The 13,935-nt window shown below is 43.4% G+C and overlaps 1 protein-coding gene and 1 long non-coding RNA gene across 2 annotated transcripts in view; one reads left to right on the forward strand and one right to left on the reverse strand.

Annotated features, from left to right (window-relative positions):
* LOC133983665 (uncharacterized) overlaps window positions 1-12,485 on the reverse strand; it is a 24,597-nt gene extending 12,112 nt beyond the window's left edge. The window contains exon 1 of the long non-coding RNA XR_009925380.1: window positions 12,259-12,485. This is a non-coding gene — a long non-coding RNA (uncharacterized LOC133983665). The remainder of the gene's footprint in view (window positions 1-12,258) is intronic.
* Window positions 8,180-11,879, forward strand: LOC133983661 (fucolectin-4-like). Its single transcript, XM_062422817.1, has 5 exons — window positions 8,180-8,243; window positions 9,306-9,591; window positions 10,289-10,443; window positions 10,949-11,228; window positions 11,729-11,879. Exons 1-5 carry the CDS (start codon window positions 8,180-8,182, stop codon window positions 11,877-11,879), a joined length of 936 nt encoding a protein of 311 aa, XP_062278801.1.
* Window positions 12,486-13,935: the final 1,450 nt, after the last annotated feature.

The following is a 13,935-nucleotide window of genomic DNA, read 5'->3' on the forward strand; positions in this document are numbered from 1 at the left end:
CAACCATTTAGTTTTACTGTCTGTACTTATTTAAATATTTCATTTAATAACTATTCTAACTGGTTTATCCAACTTCCACTTTAACTATTTTTGTTTTGCCTGATTTTAGCGCTATTTTGGTTTAACCTGACCTGTGACCTCTCCTTGGGGCCCTTCATTCATTTCACTGCATATTATTTTGTAAACTGAGTATTGATTTAACTGTTGTAGTTTTTCATTTTCTATAATTTTTTTAAATTAATATTTATTTTTTCTTTTTGTTCTCTTATTTATTTTTTATTTTTTTTATTTTTTGAGGGGAAATATGGGACATTTTAATAGAGATTGGGCTAAAAGGTTAATTATATTTCTGAAATAAGTAATACAAGTGACAACCTGTGACCGTGCACAGCTGTTCCCCTTTTAAGGGGAGTGGCCTTTCTTGTCCTAAACCTAAACCTAACCCTAACACCAGACAATTGTCAAGGCCTGTTAGTGCCGGTTAGGGTTTTAGTTGATTTTCTGTTCTTGTTGTGCCACTTCCTGTTTTATTTTGAAGTCCTTGTCTTACCCCTGTCTTCCTGTCAAGTTTCCCGCCTGTCCCGCCCGTCTTGTCCTTAGAGTCAGAGTTCCAGCGTATTATTTCCTTGAGTATCTCCCTGTGTATGACCAGCTGTTGATCCGTGACCTAGATTATAGCCAGCCGACTACCTGTACCTTCGCCTATTCTACTGCCTGCCTGGTTTGGACCCCTGCCTGTAATAAACAACTCTGATTCAGCCTGAGCCCTCCGGTTCCTCGTTTGTGTCCCGATCTGTACCTGATAGTACGATCTGGCCAAACATGGACGCAACGGAATCGGACCAGATCCGCACCGCGCTGAGGGCACAGGGAGAGAAACTGTTTGAGCAAGACCAGCAGTTTGCCCGCCTTCATCATGACCTGGCCGAGGTCACCTCCCGCTCTGAGGAGCAGTGTGCTACAGTCTCGGCTCAACTCGCCCACGTCATCGACCAGCTTCAGAGACTGACAACCACCACCTCCGCTGAACCACCTGCCGCTGCTCCTGACGAGCCTGATCAGGCCAATCTCCCTGAGCTCCGCTCCCTCAGCCTGTCCAGCCCGGAACGCTTCTCCGGGGACTCAGGTGACTGCCGTCCATTCCTCACCCAATGCGAGCTCCATTTTGAATTTCAGGCTAAGGTCTTCCCCTCTGACAGAGCTAAGATAGCGTTCATCATGTCTTACCTGTCCGGGAGAGCCAACGCCTGGGCCACCTCAGAATGGAGTCGTGACTCAGCTGTGTGTTATTCACTGCCCCTTTTCCTAGAGACTTTCAAACAGATCTTCCACTCTGCCACCCCCGGTCGAGAGGCAGCCAAGGCACTAGTCAGCATTAAGCAGGGTAGACGGTCAGTCATGGACTACGCCATTGAGTTTCGTACCCTGGCTGCTGATAGTGGCTGGAACCAGCCGGCCCTGGTAGATGCGCTTCACCAGGGTTTGTCGGAACGTCTCAAGGACCATCTCGCTCCCCTGGACCTCCCCTCCGAACTCGACGCCTTGGTGTCCCTGGCTTCTCGGATAGACCAGAGGCTCCTGGAACGCCAGCGAGGCAGACCATCTCCTCCTCCCTACAGGCCACCTGCTCTCAGGTCCACGGAACTTCCCCTTTCCCCAGAAGACAACATCGCGTCGACAACTCCTCCTGAGCCTATGCAGATTGGGCAGACCAGGCTGACCCCCGCTGAGAGGCAGCGCAGATTCCTCGAGGGCCGGTGCATCTACTGCGCTCAGTTGGGCCATGTGATAGCTCACTGTCCGGTTCGGGTTTCCAGGCCTTCCAATGCTCCCACGTCTCTGGTGAGTGCTACACAGTTAACTTCCCAAACACACCGCCAGCTAACTGACTTAGCACTCACCTCAGACACTACCTCCATCTCGGTAAAGGCATTAGTAGACTCTGGGGCTGACACAAACCTTATGAGCTCCAAGCTAGCAGACCAGCTAGGTCTAGCGACTGTTCCCCTGGAGAAGCCTCTATCTGCCACAGCCCTGGATGGCAGGCTCATGAGTCTGGTCACACATGAAACACCACCGGTTGCACTCACCTTTTCAGATGGCCACTCTGAACAACTCACCTTCCATCTGTTCCGCTCAGTCACTCACCCCCTCATTCTCGGCTACCCTTGGCTGGTTAGTCACAATCCCCACATGGATTGGGCATCTGGTAATGTGTTGGGTTGGGGACCCACCTGTAAGGAAAACTGTTTCCCCAGTCTCACCCAAAGCTCCCCGTCACCTGAACTGTCCCTCTCTGACTCCGCCCCTGATGTTAGCCTGGTGCCTGAGTGCTACCATGATATAAGAGAAGTCTTCAGTAAGGCTAAGGCTCTATCTCTTCCTCCCCACAGGGAAGGTGACTGCGCCATTGATCTCCTACCTGGTGCCCCTATCCCTAAAGGTCGTCTGTATTCTTTGTCTGCCCCTGAACGTACTGCCATGGAGGAATACATCACGGCCTCCCTGCAAGCAGGCTTGATTCGTCCTTCCTCATCGCCTGCAGGCGCAGGGTTTTTCTTTGTCGAGAAAAAAGACAAGACACTCCGACCTTGTATTGATTACAACCACCTTAATGATATTACAATAAAGAACAGGTACCCACTTCCACTCATTGCCTCCGCCTTTGATCTTCTTCAGGGTTCCCAGGTTTATACCAAACTAGACCTTCGCAATGCCTATCACCTGGTCCGGATTCGAGAGGGGGATGAGTGGAAAACAGCCTTCAACACCCCCGTTGGCCATTATGAATATTTAGTCATGCCTTTCGGTCTCACCAATGCCTCTGCAGTTTTCCAGTCCCTGATCAACGAAGCCCTCCGAGAATTCCTTAACAAAGATGTTTTCGTGTACATAGATGATACATTCTCGAAATATGAACGAACATGTAGCCACGGTCAGAAAGGTTCTGACTCGTCTGTTGGAAAATGGACTATATGTGAAGGCTGAAAAGTGTGAATTTCACAAGAGCCAGGTGACATTCTTAGGCTACATCATCTCCAGTGGTCAGGTCAAGATGGATCCTTCCAAGGTACAGGATGTACTTAATTGGCCTTCCCCCACAGGTCGTAAAGAGTTGCAACGCTTCCTGGGGTTCGCCAACTTCTATAGGAAGTTCATTAAGGGGTTCAGCTCTGTAGCCGCCCCCCTCCATGCTCTAACCTCTTCCAAGTCTGTCTTTCAGTGGTCTCCGCCTGCAGAGGAGGCCTTCCAGCGCCTGAAGAAATCCTTCGCAGCAGCCCCGGTCCTCACCTTGCCCGACCCCACCGAACAATTCATTGTTGAGGTGGACGCCTCGGATATGGGGGTTGGTGCTGTCCTGTCCCAGAGGTTGGGTAAGGATGGAAAGATTCATCCATGTGCTTACCTCTCTAGAAAACTGTCCCCTGCAGAAAGAAATTATGCTGTGGGGGACCGGGAGCTGCTGGCGGTTAAAGTGGCGCTGGAAGAATGGAGACACTGGCTGGAGGGGGCGGCCCTCCCGATCCTGATCTGGACCGACCACAAGAACCTGCAGTACATCAAGTCTGCCAAGAGGCTAAATCCACGTCAGGCCAGGTGGGCAATGTTCTTCTCCCGCTTCAATTTTGTCTTGTCTTACAGACCCGGTTCTAAAGACAAGAAGCCTGACTCCCTCTCCAGAATCTTCTCCCATGACGATGCAGAGGGAAAAGAGACCCCCATTGTGCCCCCAGAACGGGTTCTGGGAGCCTTCACATGGAATGTGGAAACTAAGGTCATCGAAGCCAACCGCCGCAACCCTGCTCCGGCTCCTCCTCCGCCAAACCGGCTTTTTGTACCACCAAATCTCCGGAGTGAAGTTATTCAGTGGGGACACTCATCCCCCTTATCATGCCATCCTGGGGTTAAACGTACATTGTTTCGCCTGGCCGAAAGGTTTTGGTGGCCAGAGATAAAGAAGGATGTCTGTGAATTTGTCTCTGCTTGCTCTGTGTGTTCCCAACAGAAGTCATCTAATGCTCCCCCTGCTGGTCTCCTTCATCCTCTGCCCATACCTCATCGCCCCTGGTCGGACATCTCCATAGACTTTGTCACAGGTTTGCCAGACTCCCAGGGTCACACTGTTGTCCTCACCACTGTTGACAGGTTTTCCAAAATGGTGAAATTCATTCCTCTCCCCAAACTCCCATCCGCCAAAGAAACTGCTGAGGTTTTGTCAAGGAGGGTATTCAAGGATTTTGGGTTCCCACAAACCATCCTGTCCGACCGGGGGCCCCAATTCATAGCACAATTCTGGAGGGCTTTCTGTGAGCTAATTGGGGCTAAAGCTAATCTGACTTCTGGTTATCACCCCCAGAGCAACGGCCAGACGGAGAGGGTAAACCAACAATTGGAGGCTGGTTTGCGCTGTCTCACCTCCCAGAATCCCTGCAATTGGTCCAAGTCCCTACCTTGGGTTGAGTTTGCACACAACACCCTGCCCTCTTCATCCTCCGGCTTAACCCCCTTCCAAGTGGTTTTTGGTTATCAACCTCCTCTCTTCAGAGCTCTGGAGAGAGATGTTCCGGTGCCGTCCGCTGCTGCCCTAGTCCGTCGGTGCCGAGGCATGTGGGCCCGTGCAAGGAAAGCTCTCCTGAAAACCTCCCAGTCCTACAAGAAGTCTGCCGACCGCCGCCGCCGCCCTGCTCCAGACTACGCTCCTGGTCAGAAGGTGTGGCTATCCTCCCGTGGTCTCCCTCTCCGAGTCCAGTGCCGTAAGTTGTCTCCAAGATTTATTGGACCGTTCCCCATCTCAAAGATCATTAACCGTTCTGCTGTCAGACTGCAGCTTCCCAGGTCCTCCAAGATCCACTCCACTTTCCATGTCAGCTGCATTAAGCCTTTCAAGGAGAGCCCACTTGTCCCAGCCACCAGACCCCCTCCTCCCCCCCGGGCTCATTGGTGGGGGCCCGGTGTACACCGTGAAGAAGCTGCTGGCGGTCAGGCGGCGGGGCCGGGGCCTGCAGTATCTTGTGGACTGGGAGGGATACGGCCCGGAGGAAAGATCCTGGGTGCCCTCTCGCCATATCGTGGACCCCCACCTCATTAGGGACTTTCACCGTTCCCAAGGTCCTGGGCCGCCGGGTGTCGGCCCTAGGGGGGGGGGGGGGGGGGGGGGGGGGGGGGGGGGGGGTACTGTCAGGGCCCGTTAGTGCCGGTTAGGGTTTTAGTTGATTTTCTGTTCTTGTTGTGCCACTTCCTGTTTTATTTTGAAGTCCTTGTCTTACCCCTGTCTTCCTGTCAAGTTTCCCGCCTGTGTGATTGCTTTCCCCTCCCTAATGTGTTTCACCTGCGTCTAGTTGTCTTCCCCCTCCTTGTGTATTTAAGCAGTGTCTCCCCTCCCCTCTGTGCCAGATCGTCTTGTCCTTAGAGTCAGAGTTCCAGCGTATTATTTCCTTGAGTATCTCCCTGTGTATGACCAGCTGTTGATCCGTGACCTAGATTATAGCCAGCCGACTACCTGTACCTTCGCCTATTCTACTGCCTGCCTGGTTTTGACCCCTGCCTGTAATAAACAACTCTGATTCAGCCTGAGCCCTCCGGTTCCTCGTTTGTGTCCCGATCTGTACCTGATAACAATATTGTAAGTGTATTTAATAATGTATTTAAATAACATTTTGTAAATACTTTGTACACTGCTCACAAATTAATTGTGAACTGTACAATCCAGTCAAGTCTGCCTTTAGCCTAATAAAGTCGAAGTGCTTTGAGTATGCCTCTTCCAAGCTCTTCAGTGACTGGTCATCAAAGCTGCTGGACATCTCGTCAATTATGCAGAGGTCAACCAAACTAAAGAAGTAGAGCTGGCCACAATGGTCAAACCTGTTCTTCATTTTAGTGCTTATGTCCTCATAGATGTTGTGGAACAACTCCCGCCTATGTTCTTTGATTGGCTGTACATTCCTTGTGGATGGATCTGTCAGGCCCAACATTTGACACTTCTCCTCAAACTTGGCACAAAATGACTCAAAATCCCCTCTCTGACAGCGTACAACAATCATTGTGTCATTGATCCTTTGACAGCAAAAAGCAATGTCCATGGACTTGTTTTGGAGAACAGAAAAAAGTCCATCAGTAATGTGTAGTCAGGCGAGGAGTTCCGGTCCTCTGAAATGAAGACCATTTTGGTGTCAAAAGGACTTCCATCTCTATACAAGTCAATGGAGAATTCACCAACTTCTCACTTGATTTGTAACCTCAGTAAACGTTTTCAAAATGTGTTTATGGTCTCAATCGCTAGTTTAAAGCCTTCTTCAATGCAGTATGATGTTCATTTTTGAAATTTTGGCCTCCCTAATTTTATATTTGACGATAAAGCAGGGTATGCATTAGGGCGTGGCTACGTCGTGATTGACAGGTTGATTGGTTTCCAGATTCAAGAGAGCGCCTCTTGCTCCTCCTGATGCGCATATAAGTAGAATCCCTTTTTTTTTTTGTACCCAGCATGCACCGGAAATGTTCAAGATGGTGCTTCCAAGATCCGAAACTATCCGCTTCCAAGCAGCAGTCCACAAACCAATGGGTGACGTCACGGATGTTACGTCCATTTTATATACAGTCTATGTGTGTAGTGCATCTGTTGGACAATGAAGATCTATTCTATTCTATTCTATTCTATTTTAACTGAGCTAATGCACCTCACACTTTCTCTATGGAGTGGTATTTCATTTTCTCATCCTGCCTCCGGTTCTGCCTTCAAACCAAACTCTTGCTTCTCCAGTTCCTTGCATTTCATCCACTTTCTCACTCCTTGCCATTCATCACCTGACCACCAGATGCCCTCCCATCTTTCCAAGTGACCTCTCCAGTAACTCTGTATCTGCAACAGTCATCACCTAATGGTCGCATGTTCCTGATAACTCCATTATGTACACACACCTGCCCCTTTATTATTGTCCTCTGTCAGATTGCCAATGTTGCTGTGTGTCTGTGAATTCAGCCACTAAACCTGATCCTGGATCCTGGATCCTGGATCCTGTATGGCAAGGTTATGCAAGTTTATTAACATATCACATTAATACACAAGGATAATTCAGGTGCAGCATTCAAATATTAAAAAAGTAGAGCAGCATACAGGACAGGTTAAGAGGGCAAGATGGTTCATGAGGAGTACTTAAAGAGGAATTTCAGCACTGTAATGATGATTTATAAAACCAGGTCACTTACAGTATTTAGTAGGAATATGCTATTACTTTCAAAACTGGTGGACTATGACAAGATAAAACTGAGAGAAAGTCTTCCTCTGTCACAATTCCCTCAATTAAGAGGGAAATCAACCAGAATGCATTACATGTGGACCCATCACCTGTGTTCTGTAAACACTATCAGTGGGGGTCGGCAGCCCGGTGTCACTGATGTGAATGGTAAATGGACTGCACTTATACTTTATAGCACTTTTTCTAGTCTTCTGACCAGTTGAATCACTTTTACACTTCAAACCACATTCACTGATTCACACATATTCATACACTGATGTCATGTGCTGCCATACAAGATGCCACCCTGCTCATCAGGAGGATCTATTCATTCACACACAATTCATGAAACTCCCCATACACACCTCTCCCTGTCAATTTGTTCCCACACCCACCCACTCACCTACCGTACCTGTCTCATGCTTATCCAGCTGTTTGCAGTCTACATGGGTCACAGGCTTTGGCTAAAAGTTCAATTGTTTCATACACCTAAAAATGACTCCATGAGCTGCTATATAGTGTTATATGTTGTCCCGTGCCCTGTTTTTACGAACACACTACAACAGATTCCTAGTAACTGTAAAGTTTGATGCAGTATTTGATATTCAATATTGACACAAAACATCAAACATAATCAATGGACATACAGCTGTCAACTCCTATTTTACGACCCCATCTACAGTTGCCCATCCCTGCACATGTCACAATAAGATGTTCACATAAATATCTCTTTGTGCTCCACATTATATCACATTCATCAGCACAGCTAAAGCAGCAGTTCATTTTCCTCTGAGTTTATTCTGCATGTCAAGGTATGTGGTTGTAGCTGAATGCTCACAAATATGCAGTTTGTTGGGTTATTTCATTTCATGAGTATTGTCAGCTGCATATAATTACTTAATATCCATCAGTGATTAACTCTGTTATCTGTCTCAACCAGAACAATGAAACTCAATTCAGTGCTGTTCTCGCTGCTCTTTGTGGGGACGTGCTCGGCCTACACTTATCGTGAGTATGATCTGGCTCTGTCTGTGATACTTGATATTTGTGTTATCAAACATGGTGCCCTAAAATGGGGAGTGATAACAAAGATGTATGTAGCTTGGATGTGTTATGGGTCCATGTTTCATCCATTCACTGAATTATTCAGTTTAATCTGACAAATGAAAAGCTGAAAAATGTAAAAAATAGACTACTGACGTTTGGTTTTCAGCTTAAAACATGAAATGTGACAATCAATAAAACCAAACACATTTTATTCATCATTTATTTTTCTGTATTTGTTTTCCCATGTTGCACGCAGCATCTCATCTCATATGGGAGACCCTGAGTCTTAAAGGGAATGGGAAAATGTGTCCAAACTTTTGACCAGTATTGTATGTGTTTCTTAGTTTAGCATTTGGGAATGCTATATTAACACTTTATTGTAAAACTAGGTTTTTCAATGTAGAGAAATGATTGTCAGGTGTCAAACACCTTTTGATTTCTATCACAGAGTGATTTGAAATATCCAGTAGTGGATTTAACAGAACTGACTGCAGCTGCTCAGGACTGTTTACCCTTTTATTTCAGCTCACCAAATTCTACAGATGGTGACATTTATTTTTTTTTAAAAGAGACAAATGAGGGAATATTGGAATGATTGTCATTTTTTGAGAGATGTTGTTTATTTTGGAGTGAATAAAGAGCCAGGTTAAAGGCGATGTTACATTGATATATTTAACAATATAAACAAATATGTTTGCAATTGCTGAGGCTCATTTCCAGTATATAATTCTATGAAATCTATTTTATTTTATCTTTCAAATCACAATAATCCAGACCACAGGATGGTAAAACAGATGATTTCGGATGTGATATGAATTCATCCACGGAGATGAACAACATTACATTTTGGGGGGAAAATGTTTGTATTTCTTTGATAGGAAATATGACCTTGCATTGCAAAACCACTCATTCTCACAAGTGTGAGGGTCTCGTGAAGGGTTCTGGGACTGCTTACAATGCCATTTGATGGAATGTAGAATGTAGTTTCTCAGCCAGTTCACATGTTATGTGTCTCATTCATAGAAAACGTGGCCTTGCGAGGAAAAGCGACACAGTCAGATCGTTGGGAGAATATATTCGGATCTGCCTACAATGCCATTGATGGAAACCGTGACTCTCGTCTTGCGGCTGGCTCATGCAGCCACACTGATAGTCAGACCAACCCCTGGTGGAGGGTGGACCTGCTGGATACCTACGTGGTCACATCCATCATCATCACCAACAGAGGAGACTGCTGTGCAGAAAGGATCGATGGAGCAGAGATTCATATTGGAAACTCTTTACGAGACAATGGTGCAGCAAACCCAGTGTGAGTGAACATACAGTGATTACTCGTTTCATACAGGATTTTCCCTGGAAACTGTTCAACACACATTGTAAACCATCCAGATCCTGACATATCGAGTATTATATTGATTTGAGATGTAGTCTCATAATTTGGTTTGCCTTTATTTTTCTACAAACATTAGTTTCAAGCATTATGTTCATTCATTGGTCTAACCTGTTCAATCTTCCTAAATGTACTAATAATGCTATCAAACCCTCAGATCTAACTCCAGTCATAAGTCTCTTAATTTTAAATGTATAACATGACCATATATGAATATGATTGATACATGTTCCATTAATTGTCTGTAAAAGTGTAACTGATGCCAATTTTCTATGTGTGTGAGGTCACACCAAAAACAAATCAGTCAGAATAATGAATCTCCCATCGTACCTGTGAAAGCCTTTTCTACAATCAGCTGTTTGTTGCTTATTTAGACAACATGTTGCTCAGTAATGCAGGCAGCAGAAATACTAAGGCACATGAACTATATTTAATTTATAAATAAAAAGGTCAGATTACAAATCTTATAATACTCAATAAATGGATGTTTTGAATTTAAGTGATTTTTTTTTTTTTTAATGATATAGAAATGTGTTGTATAGTGTGTAGGGTGCATTTAAAGTATTACAGTTCTAAAAATGCATTCCTGCACTGTTTCCTTTCTCCCTTGTTTCAGTATTGCTGTAATATCCAGTATCCCAGCAGGCAGATCTTACACAGTAACTGTTACAAAACATGTGGAGGGACGTTATGTGACTGTGGTTGTACCTGGTTTAGAAAAGATCCTCGCACTTTGTGAAGTGGAAGTCTACGGATACCGTGCTCCAACTGGTGAGAATGAAATATGTGGCAGAAGCATTTTGTACCAAAGCATTTTTATTTAAAAAAGCAATCATCTTACAATCTGTGCACTGCTGTTTTGTTATTAGTGGAGAGCAGCATCTCTGCTGCACAATTAGCTTCAGTTTATTTTCTTCATCTCAGAGTTGGTTTATGTTTTTCATTTTATCAAGATAGTTTAGTCATTAAATGAAACATGCTGTTGATTCTCCAGGTGCAGCACTACATTGAGACTGATAGTCAGGGAAATCCAACGTTTGGATAGTTGCTACTGCCAGTTGTTGATACATCTTTTAACTTTTGCAGTGATGATCCAAACAAATAACAGCTGCAAAATTTTTACTTGAACCCAGTTTTGTTTAATCACTGCAAAGACAAAAATGTGCAGATAGTTGTGAAATTTGTGTTCAAGATAAATTGGGACTACCTTGTTCTATAGACGGCAAGGAAAACTAGCCGTCAGCACTGATGTTTGCCAATGTGTCCTTTCATACAGAAGAGAACCTGGCAGTCCGAGGAAAAGCCTCACAGTCATCACTGCATTCATTTGGCCACGCATATAATGCCATAGATGGGAATCGTGACAGTGTCTGGGGCCGGGCCACCTGCAGCCACACAGGATATGATCTCAACCCCTGGTGGCGACTGGATATGGGGAAAACCCAAAAAGTGTTTTCTGTCAACATTGTCAGCAGAGATGGTGACCCACACCGACTCAATGGAGCTGAGATCCGCATCGGAAACTCTCCTCAACACAATGGCAACAACAATCCAAGGTAGTTAACAGTCTATTATTTAGAAATTTACAACGATAAACATTGGTCATTAATGAATAATGAATGAACAGATGTATTTGGGACAACGAAAGTCTAAGGATAGTGGTTTGGCATAACTTAGCAGCATTGTTGGGTACTGTAATCACATTACATTTACCTGTAACGCAGTGATGTAACGCGTTACAATGTCTACATTAAGTATTCACATTACAGTTACTAAACAAAGAAATGTGGCATTACTTGGGTTACATTAGTTCTTCAATTATTATGCATAAATTGGGCAAATAAAAAATAAATAAATCAAAGGTGCCTTTCATGCACGCTTGCGGTAATGTGTAATATATTATTTTTTGAGTAACTTCCCCAACACTGCATAGCAGTAAATTATATTTATCAAAATTCCTTTTTAATCACCAAAATGCAAATGAGACATCCCTGTTCCATTTTGTATTCATTTACTCTATAAATTAACAGTTAAAAGTATTTTCTTTTTCTACTAGGTGTGCGGTGATCAATAACATCCCTGCAGGTGTTTCCCAAACGTTCCAGTGTAACGGGATGGACGGTCGCTATCTTACCATAGTCATTCCTGGAAGACACGAGTACCTCATCCTATGTGAGGTGGAGGTGTATGGCTCTGTATTGGATTAGATCTAATGAGGTTCAAAGTGTAAAACAGTGGCAATTTTACATAGCTGGTATTTAGCTGATGCTCTTTTATACATTTTTGTAGAAATCATATCTTAAGTTTCCCTTTGGACATTGACATCATTAGAGACAACATATGGTTAGATGACATTAAAGCTGCATTAATAGATGTTTGATTGCCAGTGGGCAGAATAATTCCATAACATGCTGACAAACACAACCCCAACATCATAAACCAGTCCAATAAAATAAACAGTTGCCCATTTACACATCCTGTCAACAGAAACAACATTGCCATTCTTTAGGAGTCATGTATCTGCCTACAGGATGAATGTGAATCCATTATTAAATCTCCTTTTAGCTCTAGTTTGGTGTCCATGACTCCTGAGAAAAATATGTTCAACAGCTACTAGATGCTGGATGAAGAGCTGAATTTGTCATACTTCCTCCAATACATGATGTAATGTCATCTACAAAATGTATCTTTTGTTCTTGATTTCACATAATTCTTGTTTTTCTGTTTTTAATCTTTGGGTTTGGCACCTGGACATTGGCTCTGGCAATTCCCACCTTATCATCTATCATCCAATATGTTGTAATTCTTGTTCAACCTTCGAACCAATAAGAAATTTACACCTATCATATGTGTGTTTGCCTTATGCCTTTGTCCTTCTTTGATTCTGTCAGTAATGTTGAAACATTAATCTGCTTGCATTATTAAAGGCTGCATATCAATCAGTGTGCTCCTGTCTTTTCTCTCTGAAGTGTACTGTGGGTTTATCAGAGCCTTTTGAGTAGTGACACCAAACCATACAAATATTTAAAACCAAATCAATGAGCAAAACAGGCTAAAAGGCTCTGTTGACACTAATTATGTGTTTTTCACTGCTTCCCACATTGTATATAATAATGCCAAAAAAGATACTGTCACGCAACATGAAATCTAATACTTTCTCATTTCTAATTCAGTGAAATCGTAAACATGAAGCTAGTTTAGGGATAAAAACCAGTATATTATATGAAAAGTGTACATGTTGAGAATCACCGAGAAAACCACAACTATGTTGCATAATATAAAAAATGACCCCAAATCTCAACAATGTGAGCTCATGAGACTACACTTAAAATCTGAACATCTGATCGTATTAAGCACAAAGTTTGACTCAGTATCACACAAAGATTGAAATCTAAACATTAAACATATTTTACAATCCTGTTTCATTATGTTTTTGAATTTCATACTTGACTACACATAAGTTAAAAATATAAAAATTGTAGTCATTTGATTAGTTTCTGGTTATTATGCATAGTTCATTCAAAAGAGTAGCCATGAATCATGTTAAGGGATTTTCAGGAATTAACCCAGGTCTTTCTGGCTCAGTGAGCTTGACAAATGAAGTCACACCCTCCTCACACCATAAAAAGAGCACATTCAAGCTGATTGGTCTGTTTGATTATGACATGTGGAAGGCGTGAAGTGCTGCATGAAGGATAAATACTGTAGATAAATATCACTCCTACATTGTGTTCTCACACAAACCACCTGTTTGCCATTTTGGAAGATAATTTCATCACACCTGAAGACTTTTCTTAGTTTTCCAAGTTTCCTGCTTTTGGAAAGGATTTTTTTCTACTCCTTTTTAAAACTTTGTTTCCTTGCTCTCTATCTTCCCAGACCTTTTAGTGATGGGAATTCTGGCTCTTTTAAGTGAGCCAAATAATTTGGCTCCATTCAGCAAGAAGAGCAGGCTCCCCATTAATAACACCTTCTGGCTTTTATAATTCAGCAAAATGTAACTTTTTTTTCACCTATGACTGGTATGTGAGCACATACATGAGGTACGTTATTCGGTGTAATTATGCTGGATTTGATAATTTTCAGATTACCATTTTTTGACATTATGTGTGGGATAAAAATATTAATATAAAACACCAGACACTATTGTAAGTGTATTTAATAATGTATGTGTAATTACATTTTGTAAATTAGATTTTAAAACCCATACAAAACAAATACCATTCCAATCTATTGAGTCTATTGGCAGCAGATATCAGATCC

Source organism: Scomber scombrus, chromosome 7 (assembly GCF_963691925.1).
Source record: "Scomber scombrus chromosome 7, fScoSco1.1, whole genome shotgun sequence".
Taxonomy (NCBI): Eukaryota; Metazoa; Chordata; class Actinopteri; order Scombriformes; family Scombridae; genus Scomber; species Scomber scombrus.